At 62.9% G+C, this 24,099-nt stretch overlaps 1 protein-coding gene across 2 annotated transcripts in view; it reads left to right on the forward strand.

The window, feature by feature from the left end:
• The window catches only part of CCDC85C (coiled-coil domain containing 85C), a 71,724-nt gene that overhangs the window by 43,777 nt on the left and 3,848 nt on the right, over window positions 1-24,099 (forward strand). Inside the window, exons 2-5 of one of the 2 annotated variants that reach the window (XM_079769051.1) lie at window positions 9,697-9,770; window positions 18,176-18,283; window positions 22,657-22,752; window positions 23,703-23,801. In XM_079769051.1, the coding sequence (XP_079625177.1) occupies window positions 9,697-9,770; window positions 18,176-18,283; window positions 22,657-22,752; window positions 23,703-23,801 (377 nt within the window). The remainder of the gene's footprint in view (window positions 1-9,696; window positions 9,771-18,175; window positions 18,284-22,656; window positions 22,753-23,702; window positions 23,802-24,099) is intronic. The other variant, XM_079769052.1, reaches the window with a different exon arrangement.

Raw genomic sequence — 24,099 nt, forward strand, 5'->3', positions numbered from 1 at the left:
AGGCCCTCAGGGGCGGGGTGGTGGCATCGGTAAGCCGGCTTTGTTGATGATCCTTTGGCCAGCAGTCACCCGCTGTGGGTTTTATGTGAAACAGGAAGCTCACCTGGCCGTCCCCACGCCGCGTCTGTGTCCTTTCTGACCAGGCCGGTCCCGGCTGCTGCCTAATTGCAGGGACGCTGAGCTGCACCTGCCCCACCTCCCTGCCTCCCCACGTGGCTACAGTGTCCCCTGGTGTCCTCCCCTCCCGTGCCTCCCCCTGTGCCTGCCTCTGCTGGACGGGGCCCCATGCTGGCCACCCCAGCTCCTCACGGAGGGCACTTGGTACAGACTTGGTTGACATCTGATGATGAAAGCCAAGCCCCCTTTCTCCTGAAACCAGCAAAATCCCCCGTTTTTGCTCCTAAAGGCCGTGGTCGGCAAACTGCGGCTCGCGAGCCACATGCGGCTCTTTGGCCCCTTGAGTGTGGCTCTTCCACAAAATACCACGGCCTGGGCGAGTCTATTTTGAAGAGGTGGCGTTAGAAGAAGTTTAAGTTTAAAAAATGTGGCTCTCAAAAGAAATTTCAGTCGTTGTCCTGTTGATATTTGGCTCTGTTGACTAATGAGTTTGCCGACCACTGTCCTAAGGGGCTTGGCACATCCATTCTGGGGCTCCATAAATGTTTGTCCACCCCCCAGCCCCCGACTTCAGCCCTGCCCACGCGGGAGGTCACACCACCAAGGAAAGTCAGGGCCGGGCAGGAGTGGGGTCCCTCGGGGATGGAGCCCAGGAGGCGGGGGATTTGAACAGTTATTGCTCAGCAGGGGTTCACAGCCCTGTGTGTACTTTATTTTTATTTATTTTTTTATGTATTTATCGAAAAATATATTTGTATTGATTTCAGAGCAGAAGGGAGAGGGAGAGAGAGATAGAAACATGAACGAAGAGAGAGAATCACGGATCGGCAGCCTCCTGTACGCTCCCTACTGGGGATCGAGCCCACAACCCGGGCATGTGCCCTGGCCGGGAATCAAACCGTGACCTCCTGTTCATAGGTCGACGCTCACCCACGGAGCCACGCCGGCCGGGCTGCGTGTACTTTAGCATCCCTGGGAGTGCGGCTAACGTGTGTGTGGACCCCCAGGCCCCTCCCCCAGAGGACAGTGCAGTGGGTCTCGGGGGAAAAGAGACCGGAGGAGGCAGGTGCTGCCGTGCCGTGGGGCCAGGGTCCCCGCCTCTATCAGCAGTGCCCATGCCCAGTGACATCGGGGCCGGTGGGGGAGGGGACATCCACATTGCTGTCACCTGCAGCGCAGGTTAATTTCTGGGCGGGAGCATCGAAGACCCGGGAAAGAACTACTTGGTTTCCAGCGATGACGCTCGGCCGGCTTCCCCAGGGGCAGACTGAGAAAGGGACGGAGGTTTCGGTTTGAGAGCCCTGGAGGCCGCGAGGCACATCTGACCCCGGGCTCGTTCTGAACGAGGCAAGTGGGACCCGGCTTCCTCTCGGCTGTTCCCTGTGGACGGGGCGTCTCCTGGCTTTCCCTAGAATGACACGCCAGGCGCCCCCACAGCCCTGGGTGAGCAGGGCGCGCCCAGGGGGGTCCCTGGAGGGGCACAGCACACAGAGGGGCAGGTGGCAGCAGGGGACAGCCATGCGCCTTCTGCGCGGAGGCTGAGCGGCCGGCGTGGAGAGATCCGTTTTCATTCACGCCGTCGTTGGTTTTTCTCGGAGCCCCTTCATTTTCTTCCTCTGTGGGCTCGGGATGGAGAGGGGAGGGCTCCCTCACTGAAGGCTGTTCCGTTTCTTTAGTCAGTGGCGATGGAGGTTTCCGTGATCTTGACTCTCTGGACCAGGAGGTCGGGCTGTGGACAGAGCTGGCTGCGGGCCCGCTGGACATCAGTGAGACCCCGGCTGCGTTTTCACTGGGCGACTTTGGCCTCGGTGCTTAACCTCTCTGAGACTCAGGCTCCTCTTCCGTCAACAGGGGCAAGTAACACCAAGACTTAGCTCACGGCTCGGTGTGGGGGTTGCCTGGGGCGATGGGAGGGTCGGGGCTTTGCTCCGTGAGGTTTGTGTGCGCGGATGGGAACGAAGGCTCCCTCCTCCGTGCCCTGCATGGGCGTGAGAACTCTCTCCCACGACCGGGGAACGGAAGTCAGTGCCGAGTTTGCAGGCGGCTGCCTTGGCGCGTCCCACCCTGCAGACCCCCATGGGCAGCCCCGGTGGGCGGGCCAGGCCGGAGGAGGGCGCGGCAGGGGCCAGCGTGCCTGGACCTCCCAGCCTGCCTGGCTCAGGGCGGCCACTGCTGGGAGGTGTCCTCACAGGAACCTGATGCTCCCCCGATAGGCCGCCCTCAGCCCGCTCGCCTTCATCCATAAGTAACACCCGTCTCGCATTCAGCCCGCACCTCCTGCAGCTGCAGTGTGTGCCAGGAGGCAGGTGCCTGTGGTCAGGTGTTCCTGAACCTGCCTGGCGCGGTGCCTCCTCCGTGCCTTTGCCCACGCTGTGCCCTCCGACTTGCCTTTCATCCCCGCCTTGCTTGTCTGCCTATCGGAGTCCTGCTTGCTCTTCAGTGCTCAGCTCAGATGCCGCCTCCTTCAGGAAGGAGCCCCTGATTTCTCCCCATCAGCACATCCTCGTTCTCTGCTCCCCTCACCCTTAGGCTGCACCTCTTCCCTCCACTCTTTGCTCCTCAGCAAATGTGGTGGTTCCTCCTGCTCTTTCATTAGGTCGAGGGGCCCTCAAGGAAGGGACCGTGTCCCCGGACAAGCATGTGTAGCGCTGGTCCTGCTGGCGCCGGCTCTGTTGGGCAGGTTGGACCTGTTCACTCTCTGAGCATCCTTTTGCTCTGCTTGCCTGGCAGGGTCCCCGGGAGGATTAGAGGGAAGCAGAGGGAGCGCGTCTGCACGGAGACCGGTGAGCAGCTTCCCGTGTCCTCCTCACACCTGCGCCCAGAGCCTCCAGCCTCTGCTTCCTCTCAGCCTCTGCTTGCTTTCCCCTAGCGACGGGGAGCTCACCCCCTCGGGCAGCCCGGACTCTCGTGAACTTGACGACTCTCCTTTCTAGTCCTGGGTTCTGCTCTGTAGGAATTTAATCGGTGGTGACCTTTAGGACTGCCCAGCGTCCTGGGAGTTGGTGGGCCGTGGGTTACACCTCCAAGCCCTTGAAAAAAGACAGGGCCACTTGCAGGCCCTGGGGATTGGTGTCCCGGGCCTCCCGGGGAGACAGGGACATGCTTGCGTGTCACAGGCGAGGGCAGCCCTGAGCGGGGAGGAAGGAGCGCAGCCGGGAGGCAGGCACTGGGAGCCGTCTTCACCCCTGAGGCGGAGAGGGCAGGGGCCCTGCGTGACGTGGGGGCTTCTGTCTGATGGAGCCAGCCGCCTGGTCGCCGCCACGACCCTCCTGATGAAGGGGAAGGAGAAGGGAATTAATCAGCCAGGCAGCCCAGGGACACGCCAGCCACCTCCCCAGAGCCCCATAGAGGAGGCCCACGGCGCGGAGAGGCGGGTCTGCCGCTAGCGACCTTGTAGGGCTCTGCTCAGTGGGAGCGGCTGGAAGGGGGCAACTGGAGAGTCAGGCCCTGTGTGTCTGTGTGTCTCTGTATGTTACTGTGTGTCTCTGTGTGTACCTGTGTGTCTGTGTGTGTCTCTGTGTGTCCCTGTGTGTCTCTGTGTGTCTCTGTGTGTCCCTGTGTGTCCCTGTGTGTCTGTGTGTCTCTGTGTGTCTGTGTGTGTCTCTGTGTGTCCCTGTGTGTCTGTGTGTCCCTGTGTGTCACTGTGTGTCCCTGTGTGTCTGTGTGTCTCTGTGTGTCTGTGTGTGTCTCTGTGTGTCCCTGTGTGTCTCTGTGTGTCACTGTGTGTCACTGTGTGTCTGTGTGTGTCCCTGTGTGTCTGTGTGTGTCCCTGTGTGTCTGTGTGTGTCACTGTGTGTCTCTGTGTGTCACTGTGTGTCTGTGTGTGTCCCTGTGTGTCTGTGTGTGTCCCTGTGTGTCTCTGTGTGTCCCTGTGTGTCACTGTGTGTCTCTGGGTGTCTCTGTGTGTCCCTGTGTGTCCCTGTGTGTCTCTGTGTGTCCCTGTGTGTCTCTGTGTGTCCCTGTGTGTCCCTGTGTGTCTCTGTGTGTCACTGTGTGTCTCTGTGTGTCCCTGTGTGTCCCTGTGTGTCTCTGTGTGTCCCTGTGTGTCCCTGTGTGTCTCTGTGTGTCACTGTGTCTCTGTGTGTCCCTGTGTGTCCCTGTGTGTCCCTGTGTGTCTCTGTGTGTCACTGTGTGTCTCTGTGTGTCACTGTGTGTCTCTGTGTGTCCCTGTGTGTCACTGTGTGTCACTGTGTGTCTCTGTGTGTCACTGTGTGTCTCTGTGTGTCACTGTGTGTCCCTGTGTGTCTCTGTGTGTCACTGTGTATCTCTGTGTGTCACTGTGTGTCTCTGGGTATCTCTGTGTGTCACTGTGTGTCTCTGGGTATCTCTGTGTGTCACTGTGTGTCTCTGTGTGCCCCTGTGTGTCTCTGTGTGTCCCTGTGTGTCACTGTGTGTCTCTGGGTATCTCTGTGTGTCACTGTGTGTCTCTGTGTGTCCCTGTGTGTCTCTGTGTGTCCCTGTGTGTCCCTGTGTGTCTCTGTGTGTCCCTGTGTGTCTCTGTGTGTCTCTGTGTGTCCCTGTGTGTCCCTGTGTGTCACTGTGTGTCACTGTGTGTCTCTGTGTGTCTCTGTGTGTCTCTGTGGGTCCAGGGCCCAAGAGGGGCTGGGAAGGTCTGAGGGCACGCCACGCCAGCCCAGCCTGGAGTCCCTTCCTTAGTCACCGCCCTCCTCTTCCCTGCCAGCAGCGAAGCCGGGAAATGACGCTTCCCTCCCTCGAGGCTCCTCCTCATTACTGCAAACCCGGGATTAATTTAATTACACGCTCGTCTCCACGAGGCTGGGGCTCTGAGGCGCCCCGTGGGATCATGACGTGCCCGAGGCTGCTGGGGAGGATCTTCCCCCCAGGTGTCCAGCCCTCCCGGGTCTCCTGCCCTCCTGGGAGTCCCCTGCCCCCCACCCCCGCAGGGTCCACCCCGCTCTCATTCTTCCCCATTGCAGGGCACCTGCTGTGGGTGAGTGACCAGGTGTCCTCTCTGTGGCTCCTGGCCTCCTGCAGCTGAGCGTGGGGACGGGCCCAGCGTGGCGGGACTTGCAGGAGCAGCCTGGATCCTGTGGAACGGGGGAAGGGCAGGCTTGGGGCTGGGCCTCAGGAAGGGCGCCCAGACCAGATCTGAGAGAAGTGGGCAGAGGAGGGCTGGCCGAGCCCGCAGTCAGGCACCCTCCCGGCCACCCTGCTGCCTCCCGTGAATTAACAATGTAAGTGACGTCAGTGGCTGGCTGTGCAATGTCAAAGTGCAGTCACTTAACCCATTCTCCTTATAGCTCTTTAAAAATATACATCTATAATAATAAAAGGGGAATATGCTAATTAGAGCAGACGTCCTTCCTGTCGAAGCTGGGGCCGGAGGGAGGCAGCCCGGGTCCCCGGTGCCTGCTGGCTGCCGGAGGAGGGAAGCCCAGGTCCCGGGTGCCGGAGGGAAGCTGGTGCCAGCAGCTGGGGGAAGGAAGGCCCACTCTTGCATGAATTTTCGTGTGTGTGTGTGTGTGGTGTGTGTATGTGGTGTGTGTGTGTGTGTGTGTGTGTGTGAGAGAGAGAGAGAGAGAGTGTGTATTTCAGATCACACTGGGGATCGAGCCTGCAACCTGGGCACGTGCCCTTGACCGGGAATCAAACCGTGACCTCCTGGCTCATAGGTAGAGGCTCAGCCTCTGGGCCACTCGGGCCAGGCCATCCTCCTTGTTATAAAAGAAAGATTTCTCCCTCCTCTTGAAGGAGATGACTTGAAAATGAACAAAAAATGGCACGAACAAATTAAAAAGCCGCGTGTCCTCCCACGGAAACAGTACCTCCGTGTCTCCGTCCTGAGTTCATGCCGGTGCAGAGGTTCGTTAAATAAGCGTAGCGGCTCCTGCACAGGTGACTTTGTGTCCAGCTCTCTCGTTGGCGCTGACGTGTGCCTGCACATGGCCGTCCGAAGGGTGGCAGGTGTGAGTCCGCTCCTCCGGGACACGGCCGTTCCCAGGGTCGGCCCCGGTGACCCCGTCGGCATTCTTCATCGGAGAACGAGGCTGTAGGATCCATGTGCCTGGAATCTTCGATGACCTCGAATGTTTTAAGACTCTCCTGTGGTTCTTCTGGAATTCAAACGAAAACCAACACGCCCGGTGGTCTGACGTGTGCTTTGCTCTCTGTGGCCGCGTGGGGTTTGGGGCAAACCCACAGAGAGAGGGGCCGTGGGCGTGGCCTCGGGGCCGTGCCACGAGTGGCCGGTTCGGGAGGACAGCTGGCCTGCGCCGGGCCGAGGGCCCTGAGGGCTGGTGCTGGCGGTGGGCGGTGGTGGTGGGGGGGGGTTGTCATCTGTGGAAAGGGCCTGTGTCCCTCTCCTGGGGCTGGTCTGTCCCCGCTCCTCTCCTCACCGCTGTCCTGGGAGCTGGGTGTTGGGCCCGCCTGTGGGCTGTGGCCGCGGGCACTGCTGGCTCAGACAGGAGCAGCGGCCTGTCCCACCGCCCGCTGCCCAGCGAGGACCCTGGCTTGTTGGGAGGTCTGCTGACTCCATGCCAGTCTGTGCTCTGAGCGTCTGATGGGGAAGGGAAATGCAGGCGCTCCTGAGTGTGGGGACGGGCCCAGCGTGGCGGTGTGGGGCGGGGGGCACTTATCCGGGACTTGCAGGAGCAGCCTGGATCCTGTGGAACGGGGGAAGGGCAGGCTTGGGGCTGGGCCTCAGGACGGGCGCCCAGACCAGATCTGGGAGGAGTGGGCAGAGGGCGGCTGGCCGAGCCCGCAGTCAGGCACCCTCCCGGCCACCCTGCTGCCTCCCGTGGATTAGCAGCATAAATGACATCGATGGCTGGCTGTGCAACGTGAAGGTGCAATCATTTACCCCCCCCGCCACACACACACACCCATGGGAATGGCAGAAAGAGGCAGACCCCATGGCCCCAAGGCCGTGGGTGGGCAGCGTGCCTGTCCTCCAGAGGCTCTGTGGCTGTGCGGGGCTGTGTGCGCCTCAGGGACCGCACAGGCCCGGCGGCCCCTCTCCTGGGCTCAGCGCTGTGCCTGGCGGGGCCCTCTGTGGTGGGGGCTCCGGGGGGCAGGGCGGCTGGCTTGCGGCTATGGCCAGAGGTCGGGCCGTAGTGGAGCGTCCCGGATGCGGCTTGTTTCTGGCAGCTTCTGGCAGCGTCCCCGGTGCTGGAGGGGCCGGGCCCTGGGCCCTGAGCCCTGGCCTCGGGGTGGCCCTGGGCGCTGAGGGGTGGGGCTGTGCCCTGGGCCTCTCTGCTCACCCACCCGCCAGGGGGCAGTGTGTTCCCCGTGGCCTCCTCCTCCGGAAAGTGGGGACAATGCCTGCTTGACCCTCGCCAGATGCAGGGGCCGCCGTGTGTCACAGGGGGTGTGGTGGCTCCTCCCCTCCCCCACCAACCCCACCCAGGGAGACCCCTGGGCCTCCTTGTCTTTACTTGTACTGGTGGGAGAGCTGGGGCGCCTCTGGGGTTTGTCTTGTCCGTTGTTTCCCAGTTGGTGTTCCGGGGAACCCTCCTGTTAACAGCATGCGAGCACACACAGGGTTGGGGAGCGCAGGCTGTACCCCAGTTTCGTCCCTGTGCCCAGCACACCCTGGACACGGAGGCCTTTCCCATCAGGCCTGTTTGCCGGGGCGGAAGGTGGGAAGGGACATGGGCACTGCTTGTCAGTTTTGGGTGACCGGTGAGTAAAGTGAGGCTGGGGGCCAGCACCGGGCGTGGACTGTAGTGACCGCAGGCCCAGGAAGGTGAGAGCAGGGCCTCTTTCCGGCTGCAGCCAGGTCTGCCGTCCGGGCAGGGGGGGTCTGCCCGGTGCTGGCCGCGTGCGCGGGGGCCCAGTGGGGAGGCCTTGGGGACCACAGCCTGGGCCGATCTCACCTCCGCACTGCCCTGCCCTGTGCTCCGGACAAGCCACGTGACCGCTCTGAACCCTGACTCCTCGGTGGTCAGAGGGAGCTCCCCAGAGCCGGGTGAGGTGAGGCTAGAGCGGGGAGCCCTCAACCCCCACAGGCCGTGGTCACCAGCGTCACCCCGGGAGCTGAGTGTGGGCCGGCCTGGCAGGGAGGCACCCTTCACTGTCTCCACGAGGCTCCGGATTCCCGAGCGGTGACTGGGTGGTGGAGCGGGAGGTGTCGGTTCTGCTGCTCCCCAGAAGGAGGGGGAGGGGGCAGGGCCGGCTCCTCCACTCCTGTCCAGGGCTGGCCCGATGCTCCAGAAACGCAGATGCTCTGGGTCTGGCCCTGGCCCGGGGCAGGAGGGCGGGGCTGCTTGTGCTCAGGAACAAAGAGGCGGGGAGGGGAGGGGGGGGCAAACGGGCACCTCTGCGGGAAGCCGTCTCACCCCTGGGGAGGCCTTGCTGAGCGGCAGGAGCTCTGGGGGCTGGGCCTCGCCCCCGTGCAAAAGGTCACGGTGTTCTGGCGACAGGGCGGCAGCTGTCCAGTCCTGCCGGGCACCCGTCGGGGACAGTCATGCCATCCGTGAGGTTGCGGGGGGCTGGGCTCATCGGGCAGTGCCAGCCGTGTGCTGGGAGCGGACGGAGGCCTCCTTGTTCCCACGGTGTGAGGTGCAGCTTGTCCCCCAGCAGCACCCAAGCCCCTTTAGCCCGCCCCCCCCTCCTCCCCCAGGAATGAGAGGCCCAGTGGGGTCTGTTCCCTGGGTCCCACGTCCCCCAGGCGGTGATGCGGGGGAGTATGGAGCTGGTGTGGGTCGCAGGTCTGGCGTGACCTGGGAAGACCCTGTATCCTCTTGGGGAGCAGTGACCGGCCTGGGGGTGCCTGGGTCCAGGCTGGCGTTTGGGCCGTGCGAGCTCTGGCGAGTGCTCATGTGGACAAGAGGCACACAGACTGTCCCTTACCAGGCAGCTACTGACCACCCGGGGGGGGTGCCCCATGATGCCTGGCTCAACCGGACTCCCCGCCTTCCCTCCTCTGCACCTGCACCTGCACCTGCACCTGCTGAGATGGTTTGGAACCCCGGCCGCCCCGCCCCCAGATCCGCCTCCTGCCCCAGCCCCTCTGCCTTGGGTTGCCCCCTGGCCTCCCCCCAGGCGGCTCCCTCCTGGCGGGCTGGCCTGCGGTGACTCTGTCATCACCTCCTCCTCTGGCCGAGGCGGCTGAGGCAGGGCCAGGGTCCTGGTGGCAGGGGGGACGGAGGGGGAGGGAACTGGAATTCCGCCTGCTTTCCTGATATGATTGCCAAGGGGCCAGTGTGGTGAGGGAGGGTGGATGTCACCCCGCGCTGCATTCGGAAACGGGGGGTGTGGTTGGGGAGTGTCTCGCTGGCCTGGCGCTGGTCAGGGTCCTGCAGGGAAGGCGGAGGCTACCGGCCCTGGGTGCCCGCGCCACACACGGTTCGCAGAATTCTGAGCACCAGGCACGGGGCAGCAAACGCGGAGTTGGCATGTTCTGGAGCCTCAGTTTCCCCACCTGCACCCTGGGCGTGAGGGTCCCGTCAGGGGCGTGGAGAGGACGTTTTTGGGCCCGAAGCATTGCCGGGGCTGAAGGACGCGGCCGGGACGAGCTGGCGAGGGAACCCCTCACCTTCTTTCTGCGGAGGAGAGGGGAGGGCAGTGCTCCCGCCGGAGACAGAACCGGATGCTCACGTGCCCCCTTGTCTGTTGCAGATCCCTCGGCCACCTATGTCCGACAGCTGGAGACCAAGGTGAAGCTGCTGGAGGGTGACAAGCTCCTCACACAGGTAGGCCGGCTGTGGGCAGCGCAGGGACGCGCCTACTGACCCCCCACCGCTCCCATGCCCACCCCGGCCCAGCTCACCTGGGCGCCGCCCACCGGCCTGCCACTCCTGGCCCAAGTGGCCTTGGGCTGCCGGCCCCTAACCCCGTGCTCCACGCCTCTGGGGTCCTTCCGTCTGTCCCCACGTGGACTCCGAGCTCCCGCGGGCCTCCCAGGGCCTGTCCCAGAGACGCGGTGACACACAATTGCTGAGGAAGTGGGCTGCTTTGCCCCCTGGGACCCACGTGGAAACCTCCCTGCCCCCCCCACCTGCCGGACTGTCAGCTGCTCAGGGTCTGGGCTGAGGGTCTGCGCGGTCACAGGTGTGTCTCCAGTGCTCAGCACAGCTGGACGGAGCCACTGCCCCCCACCCCGAGTCCTAGACCAAGAGGCCAGGCTGGGTTTTGCCCAGAATAGGGAAGGTCTGCTTAACCGAGGGGGAGCTGCTTTGTAAGGTAGTGAGTGCAACATCTCGGGGGGTAACCCAGTCCTCTTAGAGCTGGGGTCACTCCTTCCCCTCCTGGGCCTGGTCGGCGCCCCAGACAGGTGAGGTCACGTCTCATCCCCAGCGCAGGGCTGGTGGACTAGAGACTCAGCAGTGAGGGCAGAGCCGGTGAGAGGCGTGGCAGGGCAGGGCAGTGTGGCAGGCCAGGGCGGGGCCTGCCCGCCAGCAGGACGGGCGTTTCCTGCTGGGCCGGGGTAGTGATGGAGGCTGTGGTCAGCCCTGGCTGGGGTCCCAGGGGCCAGCTGGCTTGGCTGACCCCTCTGGCCTCTCTGTCCTTTGTATCCATCCCTGGCTTAGTCTCACCCCGCCCTCAGGGAGCTTGCTGTTCAGTCTCCCTGTCTCCCTGCCTGACCACCTCCTTGTCCCCCTCAGCAGGACTCATGTGTTTGAGGGGGCTCTGGGGGCACAGCAGAGGTGGGAGAGCCCCGTGCACAGGACCTGGCCCACGGTGAGAGTGCTGGCCTTATCCGAAGGGGGTCCAGGGCAGATGGGATTTATTTAGCCCTCATCTCCCTGGCCTCTTGCAAGACATGGCTCCCCACTCAGGCGTGGTCTCCTGCCAACAACCTTCCCAACCACCCCAAGTGGCTTGGCCCTCGCTCTGAGCTTTCGGCCCCGTGGGCTGCCCACCCTTGCCGATAGTTCTCGGGACCCTCCCGTGGGAAGCCTGGCCCCACCCCTGCTGGACTGTCAGCTGCTCAAGGTCTGGGCTGCAGGGTCTGTCACAGGTAGTGTCTCCAGTGCTCAGCACAGCTGGACGGAGCCACTGCCCCCCACCCCGAGTCCTAGACCAAGAGGCCAGGCTGGGTTTTGCCCAGAATAGGGAAGGTCTGCTTAACCGAGGGGGAGCTGCTTTATAAGGGAGTGAGTGCTTCATCTCTGGAGGTAATCAAGTGATGGGGGGATGACTATGTTTGGGAACCTTGAAGCGATTGCCGCTGCGGGTGGATCCTGGCCTCGGCCTCATGAGCGCTGGCTTGTGTGAGATTTTACGATTCTGGCACCGAAGTCCTGTCGCTGAGGTCAGGTTGCACGGAATCTGCAGCTCTGCAGAGCGAGCCATCCGCCGGTCGGCGGAGCCCGAGAAAGCAGGAGCACTCTGGGATCCGTCCTAAGGGGATGTGGCTTTGGGGTTTGGGTGGGAGGGCAGAGAGCCCGTGTGGATGCCCACTTCCCACTGCCCCGCCCCCTCCCCCCACGGCCTCTGTTTAACTCCGAAACAGCTTTAATTAAAAACGCGGCCGCGTGCTCGCCGACGGGATGACTGTATTGCAGTTCGTATTTTCTTCCTCTCGTCAGCTTTAAAACTTCATCAACACAGCTGCTTCCTCCGCGGTGATTCATCGCCAGCCCCGGACACGCTGTTATTTCTCCTGCGGATTCTCTGCGCCCGGCCGGGCTGGGGCGTGGGGGCTGTAATTGATGCCGGGCCTGTGCTCCCTCGTTCCCTCGGCTCACTCCCTGCTGGGCTGATAAATGAAGCCTGTGCGCGCCCAGAAGCTGCTTTTAAAGCGCCAGAAACTCCTTCTCAGAGCTGTCACCCTGGGCAGGCCGGCGGCCACGTGGGGGCGGGCAGGCAGCCCACAGCCTGCCTGCCTGCCCCCTTGCTTACCCCAGTGGCCCTGTCCTGCCGTGCCACGCAGGGTGGACGTGACCCCGAATGGGGAAACTGAGGCCGGGATGGAGCAGATTGCCTGGCATGGGTGAGGGATGGTATTAGCGTGCTAGGGCTGCTGTAACAAAAGAACCACACACCGGGTAGCTTAAACCAGTGAAATGTGATGTCTCACGGTTCTGGGGCTGGAAGTCCAAGACCAAGGCCAGGATGATTCCTTCCGAGGGCCGGAGGGAAGGATGTGTCCCAGGCCTCGCTCCTGCTTGTAGATGGCCGTCTTCTCCCCGTGTCTCTACAATGTCTCCCCTGTGTGTGTGTGTGTGTGTGTGTGTGTGTGTGTGTGGTGTGTGTGGTGTGTGTGTGTGTGTGTGGTGTGTGTGTGTGTGTGTGGTGTGTGTGTGTGTGTGTGTGTGTGGTTTGTGTGGTGTGTGGTGTGTGGTGTGTGTGTGTGTGGTGTGTGTGTGGTGTGTGTGTGGTGTGTGCGTGTGTGTGGTGTGTGTGTGTGTGTGTGGTGTGTGTGGTGTGTGTGTGGTGTGTGTGGTGTGTGTGTGTGGTGTGTGGTGTGTGTGTGTGGTGTGTGGTGTGTGTGTGGTGTGTGGTGTGTATATGGTGTGTGGTGTGTGTGTGGTGTGTGTGTGTGTGTGGTGTGTATATGGTATGTGGAGTGTGGTGTATGTGTGTATGTGTGTGTGTGTGTGTGTGGTGTGTGTGTGTGTGTGTGTGTGGTGTGTGTGGTGTGTGTGGTGTGTGGTGTGTGTGTATGTGTGTGTGTGTCCCGCTTTCTCCTCTTCATGAGAACACAGCCATATTGGAGTAGGGCCCACCCTGAGCCCTCACTTCACCGTGATCCTCTGTGAAGACCCATCTCCAAATAGGGCGCATTCCGAGGTCCCGGTTAGGACATCAACATGGGAATTGATGGGGGGGGGGGGGACCGACACAGTTCAGCCTGCGCTGTGCTGCCGCTGGCCCGATGGGTAAGAAAGCGGCTCTGGGTCCTGGAAGAGCCCCCGAGCCAGCTCCCACCTGCCCTGCGGCTTAGGCACAGTTCTGCATGTGCTGGTGCCTCGGTCTCCTCACCTGTAAGGCGGGATAATGGTGAGGCCACGACATTGCCTGCCGCACTGACGGGAACCCCCGCCCCTGGGGGGTACCTTGGGCAGTGGCTCACCTTCTCCTGGTCCCAGGCCCTGGGCTGTTTCACAGCCTGGCAGACTGTGCCACCTGGCGGGTGGCTTGGACCTCCCATCCCCGAAGGAACCACTCCTCTGGCCTTTGTCTGAGTTTTGAACCATCAGGCTGGGGGCGAGGGGACTGGTCCGCCCCCCTCTAAGCCCCTCGCTGATGCCTCTGTTCTGTCCCCCGATTCCCTGAGCAGGACCGGCCCTTCTGAGTGGGGGGCTCCCCGCCCAGGCCTCCGGAGACGCTGGCCCCGTGGCATGTCTGTCGCGGCAGCTCTGCTTGCCGGGGTCTTCCGTGACATTTTGCTTTGTCAACAGGCTCCGGGCCATTCCTGCTCCGCCTGGTTGGTGTTTGGGGTTGGCCATCGCGTCCTCACCCCATTGGTCATGGGCGACGTGGTCTCTTTAAATGCGTTAGAACCTCAGCCAGGGAGGAAACCTGCTCTCCAGCTTCTGAGCAGATGGTCAGTCTAGCAACAGGGGCGGGAAGAGTAGTCACTTCACCCGTCTCCTTGCCCGAGGCTTAGCCGGCGTCCCCTGCGAGCCACACGTGGGGTGAGAGTCCGAACAGCAAGAGGCCACGCCCAGGACTATAAGCCAGAGCTGGGTTCAGATCCCCAAAGCGCCGCTCACCAGCTGGCTGGCCTTGGGCCAGGGGCTTAACCTCCCTGTGCCTCGGTTTTCCCATCAGCAAAATGGAGACAATGGAGGTGCCTGCCCCCCGGGTTAAAGGGCAAGTCGTGGAAAACACCGAGGTTGTGGGCCATCTGGCAGCTGAGTGTACTTCCTTTTTTAAAATCCTCACCTGCTTTTCCCTTGCTTTTCTCAGAGTAGGAGGGAAGAGAGAGAGAGAGAGAGAGAGAGAGAGGGAGAGAGAGAGGAACATCAGTGTAAGGAGACACATTGACTGGTTGCCTCCTGCATGCACCCTGACAGGGGTGGGGGAGGACGGGGAGTGAACCCACAACTGGGGTACGTGCCCTTGAGCAGGGATGGAATCTGTGACCCTCTGGTGCGCAGGCCGATGCTCTAACCACTGAGCACACTGGCCAGGGCTGAGTGTCCTTCTTGACCCCAGTTTACATGGGAGCAGACAGAGACTCTGCAGGTTGGTGGGTTGCTCAGATCCCACCCACCTGGTGAAAGAGGCCCGCCTCCTGCCTCGGAGGCCCTGCGGCCTGCCCAGGGGACCTGTGAGGGGGACAGTCATGTGACGGAGGAGACCTCGTCCACATGCTACCCATCCGTCACGGGCCTGGGTCCCGGGCAGCGCGCACCTGAGGGTGAGACTTGGGGCTGAGGGCCGGAGAGTGCACGGGGAGCAGAGAGCGGTTCCAGCTGTGGGTGGTGTCGTCAGCGAACTTGAACGGCACGTGGAGCTCCCTGCTGATCGGAGCACTTACTAGGAAGGCTCTCTGGACACCCCCCCCCCCCTCCACTTCCCTCGCCCTGCCAGGTTCTTAATGGTCTGCAAATGAGTCCTCGTAAAATTAAAGAGAAAAAATTAATCTGGTTGGTAGGAGCCTTCTGCTCCTGTGAGGGGCCTGAAAGAGCCGAGGCCAGCCGGGCATGCATCCCAACCGGGCCTCTCCGCTGGCGGGGGTCTGGGGGTGTCTGCCGGCCCGTGCACCCCACCCCGGCCTCTCCGAAGGGCTGCTTTACTCCCCAAGGGCAGCTGCGGTCTGGTGGGAGCTTTGGGGAGGCTGCGAAGGCGTGCGTCCCGGAGCCGGTGTGGCAGACGCTGGGGTCTTTGTTAAATCTGGGGTTTTAAATCCATGGGCTGCCCTAGCCAGTTTGGCTCAGTGGTTAGAGCGTTGACCCTCGGATTGAAGGGCCCCGGGTTCGATTCCCGTCAAGGGCAGGTACCTCCGTTACAGGTTCCCCAGCCTCGGTCGGGGTGTGTGCAGGAGGCAACCCATTGATGTGTCGCTCTCACATTGATGTTTCTCTCCGTCTCTCCCTCTCCCTTCCACTCTCTCTAAAATCAATGGAAAAATATTCTCGGGTGAGGATTAATACACACACACACAAAACAAAAAGAAATACGTGGGGCTCCTGTGAGGTGCCTCGGGGACCCCCCACCCTGGTGTGGGAAAACCACTCCAGCCAAGCTGAGGTCCTGGTGGCTTTGGGCTGATGGGTGTCCAGAGTGGGGCAGAGGTGAGGGGGTGGCTGGCGTGGCTGGGATGGCTGGGTGACACTGCTCCTCTCTCCTTCCAGCCGCCCCGCCCCCACGCCCACCCGCGGAGCAGGCTGCAGGTAGAGCTGCCGGGGCCTTGTGTGTGGGGTGTTTGGGGTGTTGGGGTGTTGGGGGTGGGGGCTGCCTGAGTGCTGTGTGGTGCTTGGGGCCCCTCCCGTTGGTCCCCTCCGTCCCTTCCTGGGAACTGCTCCATGCAGGCCCTTCTCCCCACTTTCACTGGATCCCCCTGCTTGTGAGGTTGCAGCACGAATCAGCGTCACCCCCACTCTGCAGTGGGTACCCCGAACTGCAAGGTGGGAGGAGGGGCTGGCCAAGGCCCCATGAGTTAGTGGCTCCCAGCGGGCCCAGGTCCCTGAGCAAGGTCTCCAGGCCCAGTGCTGGGCTCCGCGCCCCCGCCCCCCCCGCGCCCCTGCCAGCCAGGGAGGCGCCCCTGCTTTCCAAAGCTGGTAAGCGTCCCTGGAGCCCAGTCCTGGCCACCCCTCCCTGCGCCCGGAGGGCAGCGGGCCGAGGGACCAGTCCAGAGTCATTTGGGATGGCGCCTCTGAGGGCACCGCCACTGGCCACTGCATACAGACCAGCCCGGGGTCCGGGGTCTGGGGTTCCGAGTGGTCACCTGTGGGCAGGCTGCTGGTGGGGGATGGGCGTCCCTGTGTCCGAGCTCACCCTGGAGTCCCCCCCCCCCCCCATAGTCAGGCACTGCTGCCTTTCCGGGAGAGCACACAGTAGGTGCTTCTTGAACACAGACCTGCTGCAGCAGACGGTCCCTCCAGGGGCGGGAAGGAGAGGTGAGAGTAGCCGCCCCTGAGTGAACCCCGAAAGGGGGCCTGCCCACAAGAACCCCATGTGGCGGGCGTCCCCCCACGGCCTGTCCTGACAGTGCTCACAGGTGTATGGGGAGCGATGGCCCCAGGGCAGTTCCTGCAGCTTTGCCAGCGGGAGCCCTGGTGGGAGGTGGGCTGGGGCAGAGCCGTAGCCCTGCAGAGGCCCAGGTGGCGTGGTGGTGACAGCCCTGGACAGAGCCCCGTGTCCTTAAGGGTGGACCCGGAGGCCCTGCGGCCTCCTGAGTCTCCCTCCCGGTCCAGTGGGACGGGGTAGGGGAGCCAGGGCTGTGTTTGCAGTCCTGGGTCACTTCCTTCCCTTTTAAGGATTCAGGAAATCCCGCTCAGCTCCTGCTGTGGTGTCAGATCCCTTTCCACGCCAGGGACTGCTGGCCCCCCCCTGGCTGGCAGGCGTCCTCCCCCGGGGAGCACCGTGCCCCTGCCCCTGTCCCTGCCCACATCCCCACCCCCACCCCCGAGTGCAGGCCCAGCCGCCCGAAGGCCATTTCGGCTCCCTTCCCCTCAGTGATGAAAACCTGGGGGTTTCTTTCTTCCAGGGCAGAGACAGGCAAATACCAGGATTTTAATTTGGATTTAAGTGCAATTACGGTTCTTCATTTTGATGCGTCATTAGTCACGCTGCCCCTAGTGAGAGATTGCGCGTTTTCCCACCAGCTCTGAGGCTTGCTAATAAAGTTCTGTGGACGTGCAAATATTTACCGCGCGCACCGAGGCAGGGCTGGGAATGGCATGCTGCTAATTAAAAAACTCCCCGCCCGCGCCCAGTGCACACACCTCCTCCCGGGGAGACTATCTGGGGGGAGGGAGGAGACACAGGCCGGTGTTTTGAGTGACAACACGTGGCTGCTTCAGAACCCATTTGGTCCAGGGCCAGGGAAGCTGGGAGGAGGGGAGACAGCCCCGAGCAGAACCTAGGCCGCGTGTGCGGAAGGACGGGGCGTAACCCAGGTGCGGCCCGGATCGGGGGCGTGGCAGTCCCATTGTAAGATCGAGGGCCGTGCCAAGGTCTCCCTGGGGAGACCCTGCCGCATTTTGGGGGGCCACCGTGAGAGGGTGATGAGCAGGAGGGGCCCCCAGGCTGCTGCCTGGCCCTGGCCCGGCCCTGGCCGGCCTCCTCCCCTCCAGCGTTTGTTTGGGTAACTCCACAGCCTGCTGATTTATGGGACGTTCCCCTGCATGTTATCTGCCCAACAGAGCTCCCCCCGCCTTTGAAGTGGGAAAGGGTGCCTGGGCCAGAAATGCCACGTGGCTTCGGCTCAGCTGGCCCACGGGGCCTGCACCGATTGGGCATGACCCCTGGGTTCTCTCCCTCTCCGGTCCTGGGTCCCAGCCAGGAGGGCCTGGTCCAAGGCTCACTTTGCCCTGAAAGAAACTATATAAGGCCAGATATATGTGTTCATTCATTCATTCATTCATTCACTCACTCATTCATTACTGCCACACGCATTCGCCCCTCCCTCCTCCTAAGCACGCACTGGGCATCAGTTATGAGCCCAGCTTCGTGTGGGTACAGAGGGCTGAGACCCAGGCCTACGTTTGGGAGCTCCTGGTGATGGTGGAGGCTCACGGGTGGGTGTCCTGAGCAGGGCGCTGTGGGGGGTGCCCTAAGGCGGGCCCCAGCATCTGTGGGAGGCAGGAGGACTTCCTGTGGATTTGGGCCTCAGGGGCTGGAGCGGGGGTGCTTGGGGGTGTGGGGAGCCCAAAGGTGGGATGCTGGAGCCGAGGAACAAAGGTCCAGGGGTGGGAGAGCTGCACCCCATTCGCTCACCCACTTACCTGTTTATTCCGCTGCTCAGGCGCTTCACGGAGCACCATGAGGCGCCTGCCTGGATGGGATGTACAGGGCGGCTGCACGGGGGCGGCAGAGGGGGCGGGAAGGGGCCCAGAGCAGACCGGAGCCCGGAGGGAGGAGCCACTCCTAGGGCCTGGGCAAGTCCTGATGGGCACCGACCTCAGCCCCCTCCCCAAGTCCCCACCCCGCCTGGCTCCTCACCCTAACCTCTCCCCCCTCTCCCCCGTCTCCCCTGCAGCAGGCGGGCTCTGGAGAGTTCCGGACGCTGCGGAAAGGCTTCTCCCCATACCACTCGGAGTCCCAGCTCGCCAGCCTGCCCCCCTCCTACCAGGACGCCCTGCAGAACGTAAGTGCCCTCCCCCAAGATCCCCACTGTCCCCTTGTGGACCTGGCACCTCCGAACCCTTGGTCCACGTGCCAGGGGAGGGTAAGGCTCGGGCCGGCTAGTGACTTGCCAGGGCCCATGGACAGTGGCCGAGCTGGGTCAGGGGAGGCAGCGGGTCAGGCTTGGTCTCCCTCACGCCCCCTCCTTTCTAGCGAGGTGCCTGGGCTCCCGGACCCTCCGGCCTTTGTAAGGGCCCAGTGTGGTGGTTGGAGGTGGAGCCCAGCACGTGGTGATGTTGTGGCAGCACCGGGCAGTGTCCAGAGGCCACGGAGCGGCTGCCCGGGCCTAGCCATCGTCCCACAGTGCAACTCGGTGGCCTGTGTCACACCTGGGACACACACGGCAGGGGGAGGATGCGGCTGGCCCTCGGGGGCGGGGGGGGGCTGGCTGGGTGCATATATGTCAGGTCACTGCCCTGGCTCTGTCACAGGGTGGGTGTGTGGATTATGGACCTCATTTATCCTCCAGGCTCCAGGGTGCTCCTGGGCTCTGACCAGCCCCGATGGGAAAGGGAGGGTGGTGGGGGGCGGGGGGGGGGGGGGCGGGCAGCTCTCTGGGACATGGATGGTTGTCCTGGGGTAGATGTGTCTGTCAGACTGTGTGACATCCTGTGACCACATGCACAGACCTCCAGGCGCAGAGAGCCCAGGAGTGATGGCCAGGAACGGGGACGAGGGGAAGTGGGGGGCTACGGGGTGGGGGGCCTCCTTCTGGGTGACGGGAATTTCCTCTAGTGGGGACTGCACACATCTGTGGGTGTGCTAAACACCAGGAGGCACTCACCCTCCCGAGCCCCGAAGATGATCGTAACAAGAAGGACCCGCGTTGACTGAGTGTCTGCTACGTGCGGGGGACTCACCACGCACACCAGCCACAGCAGGGCAGGGACCCGGACTGTCGGGCCGGCCTGACGCCACTCTGCAAGGAGGGCAGGTGGGCCTGGACTCGGGCCCTGGGTCCTGGCCCTGCCTCTCCCCCCCACACCCTGCCAGCAGGGACGGCCGGGGCGCTTCTGCAGAGCTGCCCTGGCCTCGCAGCGGGCAGACAGACGTGCGGCTGCTGCCGGCGTCTGGTCTCTCCTGAGGCCCTCGCACCTGGCCCAGGAATGTAGCTGCTGACGCTGTGCAGAGAGTAAGGCCGCCGGCAGCAGATGCTCCAGATGTTTTCCAGGAGCCTGTGGCTGAACCAGGGTCCAATCCTTCATCAGTAAGGGCCCCGAAAAGCCAGTGACACCCACCTGGCTGGCTGGCTCCTCCATTCCTTCACCCCCCCCCCCCCCCCCGCCCCAGCTCTGTCCATTCCGATGGCTCACAGTGATGGAATGCTGTGTCCCCAAGCCTCTAAGTGACCTGAGAACCATAAAGTGCTGTGCCCCTGGCTGGCTGCGGGGATGTGCCGCGGGATGCGAGCAGAGCGAGCCGGGTGGATTGCCACGGTTGCTTGGCTAGTGGGACTCCCATTCCTACCCCTCTCCCTCCCCTGCCCACCTGTGTCAGAGACCGAGCGGCGGCTCAGGGCCTCCTGTTTCTCCTCAGAAAGGGTCACTGGCCCAGGTGGCCAGGGGGCAGGGCACAGGGCTTCTGCTGCAGTCTGCAGAGGGCACTCAGCGGGACGGACCCCAGACTCAGACCCCACAGACTCTGTCCCCCAACGGGGAGGTTTGCATTCATCAACCTTCTGAGAGGAGGATCAAGGCTTTTGACCCTCAGGGAGCTGGTCTCCCCACTTTGTGTGTGTGTGTGTGTGTGTGTGTGTGTGTGTGTGTGTGTGTCAGTGGACTATTTTTAAGCATACAATTCAGTGTTTTTTAAAAATAATGTTTGCAGATTTGTGTAATAATTTTAATCATTACAGGAGAGATTTCCACATCCCCCTTCCCCAATACTATACTCCTTAGCAATCCCTCCTCATTCTCCCCTCCTCCATCCCCTGGAAACCACTCATGGACTGTCTGCGCCTATAGGTTTGCCCGTTCTGCGCACTTCCTATAAGTGGAGACAAACTACTGTGGATCCTTTGTTTCTTTAGCGCCGTGTTTCTGCGGTCCACCCACGCGCAGGGTGTACCAGCCCCTCGGTCCTTTCCGTGGCTGAATGCTAGTCCATTGTGTGGGTGTACACTTTTTTATTCACTTACCAGTTGCTACATATTTGGGCTGTTCCCATTTTCTGCCTGTTGTGAATGGGGCTGCTGTGAGCATTTCCGGGCAGGATGTGGGCACGTAGGTTTCCGGTTCTCTCAGGTAGACACGAGCCTCCTGTCTTTTGGCCCCAGCTCTGGCGTCCCACAGACCCGGGTGTGAGGCCCAGCCCCCTTATTTGCTAGCTGCTTGGCCTTGACGAGCCATTCAGCCTCACTCTCCTCATCTGTGCAATGGGCATGTAAAAAGCGAGTGTCTGCCCAGAGGGCTGTAGGAAGAACTCAGAGGGCCGAGGAAGCGGGGTGTCCTGAGCTCTCCTATCTGTGGTCCTCCCCTTCCGGGGCAGCTGTGCTTGGGGAATGCCCCAGAGGCAACAGCCCGGATGGCATGTTATTTGTACATATTATGTGTCCAGTGGTAGCTTCATTGACAGGATTCCCATGGCCATACTCTGGCAGCCTGGTGTGCCGGCCAGGAAAGGGCCGCATGGCACAGCCTTCCCCGGCCACTCCTGGCTGCCCTCCTGCCTCTGCTCGGGGAATCAGCCTCCTTACCCAGCAGGTAGTTCAGGGAGTCCCAGGTACAGACAGGACATGAGGCCAGAGGTGCCGAAGGCCAGGTGCCTGACTGTAAGTGTGTGGCTGTCTCCCCCTCCTGGCCGGTGGGGGGAGTGCAGCCTTCTGCCACAGGTCACTCACCTGTGTGGCCTGCCTTCACCTGCCCCCAACCCCCCCAGAGCTTCCAGATCTTTTTGGCTCCCCCATATGACAGACCTGGCCTGGGGGGCAGAGGCCAGGCAGCCTGGACTGCCGTTAGGGAAACAGCTGCATCCTAGGGCGCTACACACACCCTGGTACACAGGTACCCTTCTTTTTTTTTTTTTTTTATAATATATATTTTATTGATATTTTACAGAGAGGAAGGGAGAGGGAGAGAGAGCCAGAAACATCGATGAGAGAGAAACATCGATCAGCTGCCTCCTGCACACTCCCCACTGGAGATGTGCCCGCAACCAAGGTACATGCCCCTGACAGGAATCGAACCCGGGACCCTTGAGTCCCCAGGCTGATGCCCTATCCACTGAGCCAAACCGGTTAGGGCACAAGTACCCTTCTTGTTGTCCAGCCGAGGACGCTGAGGTGCAGAGTGAGTCGGACCCTGCCTCAAGTCACAGCCAGCAGAGCCTCACCCAGGCCCAGCCTTCCCAGACCCCAAGGCCGTGGTTCCCTGCCTCCCTGGAGCCAGCAGCAGGTGGGGAGGGTGCCGGGGAGTTGGCTGCCTAGGCCATGAGGGTGTCTGCACGGCATGGCCTCGACGGGCAGAATCCCAGGGCGGTGGCCCTCAGCCAAACCCACCTAGTCGTCCCTGCTCCCGTGCTCCCGTGCTGGCTGGGCAGTCCCGTGTTCTCTGTCCCCTCTCAGGCCCCCTCTCGGCGTTTTCTGAACACCTGGTTCTGACTGGCCCCGGGGACTCCACCCTTGAGGCCTCCTTGTCTGTGAGCTGCTTCCGTGGGCCCTGAATGCAGGGTCCTTCTTGCAGCCTGAGGCAGAAGCCCTGCCCACTGCTCCCCGGCCACCTGGGCCAGTGACCCTTGTCGGGGGAAACTGGGGAGACCTCGGGCAGACACGCTGGCTCTGCCGCAGATGGGCAGGGTGCTGGGAGGCTGGATCCCTCCTCCTGCTCATCCCCTGCTGGCACCCCCAGGCGGATATGGGATTGGGTGCCGAATTGCCAGTTAGGTGGCCAGGTGGCCAGCCAGCCTGGAGGCGGGGCTCAGGGCTGGAAGACTTGTAACCCTGGGCCTGGGGGTGGGGGGTGGGGGTGGAGGCAAGGTGAGTCACCCACTGGCAGCTGGGGGAGCAGGAGGAGGCTTTGGAATCAGGACCCCGGGGCTGGCGAGGTGACCTTGGTGAGCCTCTGCCCTCTCTGAGCGGCACTTGCTTTCTTTGCACAACAGATAATAGACCTTCCGTGTGTGCCGTATGGGGGAGCCCATGGGGCGTGGTGGGGTGCTGCTCCTCGGCCCTGGCCTGGTCCTCACCCTGCCGCCTCTCCCCATCACCTACCCCCATTTCCTCCTGCCTCGCCCCTGGCCCCACAGCATCGGGGACCCCACTCAGAGCTGGTCGCCCCTGCGGCCGCCACCTGGGTCTGTCTGTGCAGGGTGAGCTAAGCCTCATGTTCCCTCCCACAGGGCCCAGCCTGCCCGGTCCTCGAGCTGTCCTCGCCCCCCTCCGCCGGCTACAGCCCCGCGGGACAGAAGCCCGAGGCTGTCGTGCATGCCATGAAGGTGAGGGCCAGGCCCTGCCCACCCTCACCCCGTCCCACTCCCTCAGGAGCCCGGTCCCTGGTGTGATGCGGGATGGGGGGCCTCTTTGGGGGCGCCTGAGCAGCAGGGTGGGACCCGTGTGGGGACTAGGCGGCTGTGACGGCCTGGAACACTGTGGGGGTGGGACTCCAAGATGCCGGGCGCCGATAGCCAGTGTCACCTGTCTGCCATCCCTGCAGCTGGGGAAACTGAGGCCCGGGGTGGGGGAGGGCAGGCACTCCCTCAGGGCTGGAGTCATGGCAGGCCGGGCTAGGAAGGAGCAAAGCCCGGGCCTCCCAGGCCCAGTCGCTCCGCAGGTGCAGGGCCTCCCTGCTCAGGGCCGCCAGCCGCGGGTTCTGAAGACGCGCTCCTGCCTCCTAACCCTACCCCTACCCCTACCCCTAACCCTAACCCTAACCCTAACCCTAACCCTAACCCTAACCCTACCCCTAACCCCTACCCCTAACCCTACCCCTATCCCTAACCCTAACCCCTACCCCTACCCATACCCCTACCCCTAACCCTACCCCTACCCCTAACCCTAACCCTACCCCTACCCCTACCCCTAACCCTAACCCTCCAGGGGCACATGTCCCCCTCCTGCGCCCCTCCTCCCCCCTGCCCCCCCTGTGCGTGCGCCACGGTTGCACATGCACACATGCGTGCACACCCCATGTGCATGAGTTGGGGTGTCCTCAGTCCTCCTGCTCATTAACCACAAGCTGGACCCTGGTCAGAGCGAGTCCCCCTGTCTGAGGGCGGCCCTGCCCCCCGGTGACCGACCCCTCCTCAGCTCTGCCCCCCGTGACAAGGGGTGCCGCTTCCCTTGTGTGGTGGGTACCGTGTCCCTGGGGGAGGGGAGAGGACACAGTGTGGTGGGTACCGTGCCCCTCAGGTCTCCACACCCCTGACCTGGGCCCTGTTCCCCGCAGGTCCTGGAGGTGCACGAGAACCTGGACCGGCAGCTCCAGGACAGCTGCGAGGAGGACCTGAGTGAGAAGGAGAAGGCCATTGTCCGCGAGATGTGCAACGTGAGGCGCTTCCCGGGCCAGGGTCGGGGGGCGTCCTGGCCGGACACTGGGAGTTACACCTTCCCCGGGGGGAGGGATGGTGACCTGGAGGGCTGGCTGGAGGCGCTGGAGCCTGGGAGCGCTGGCCTGGCCTCATCCCCACCCCCACCCCGAGAATGAACGGGGTCCCTGATCTCAGGGTCTGTCCGTCCCGGGAATGTGCCCCTGGCCCCTAGGACTGGTCTTGTTTACCCCTCATGTCCCACCCCTCCTCCCTGGTCCCAGGTGTCTGGCCTCCCAGCTGGGTGGTGGCCCTGGA

This window comes from Cnephaeus nilssonii (genome assembly GCF_951640355.1).
Source record: "Cnephaeus nilssonii genome assembly, chromosome: 4".
Classification (NCBI taxonomy): domain Eukaryota; kingdom Metazoa; phylum Chordata; class Mammalia; order Chiroptera; family Vespertilionidae; genus Cnephaeus; species Cnephaeus nilssonii.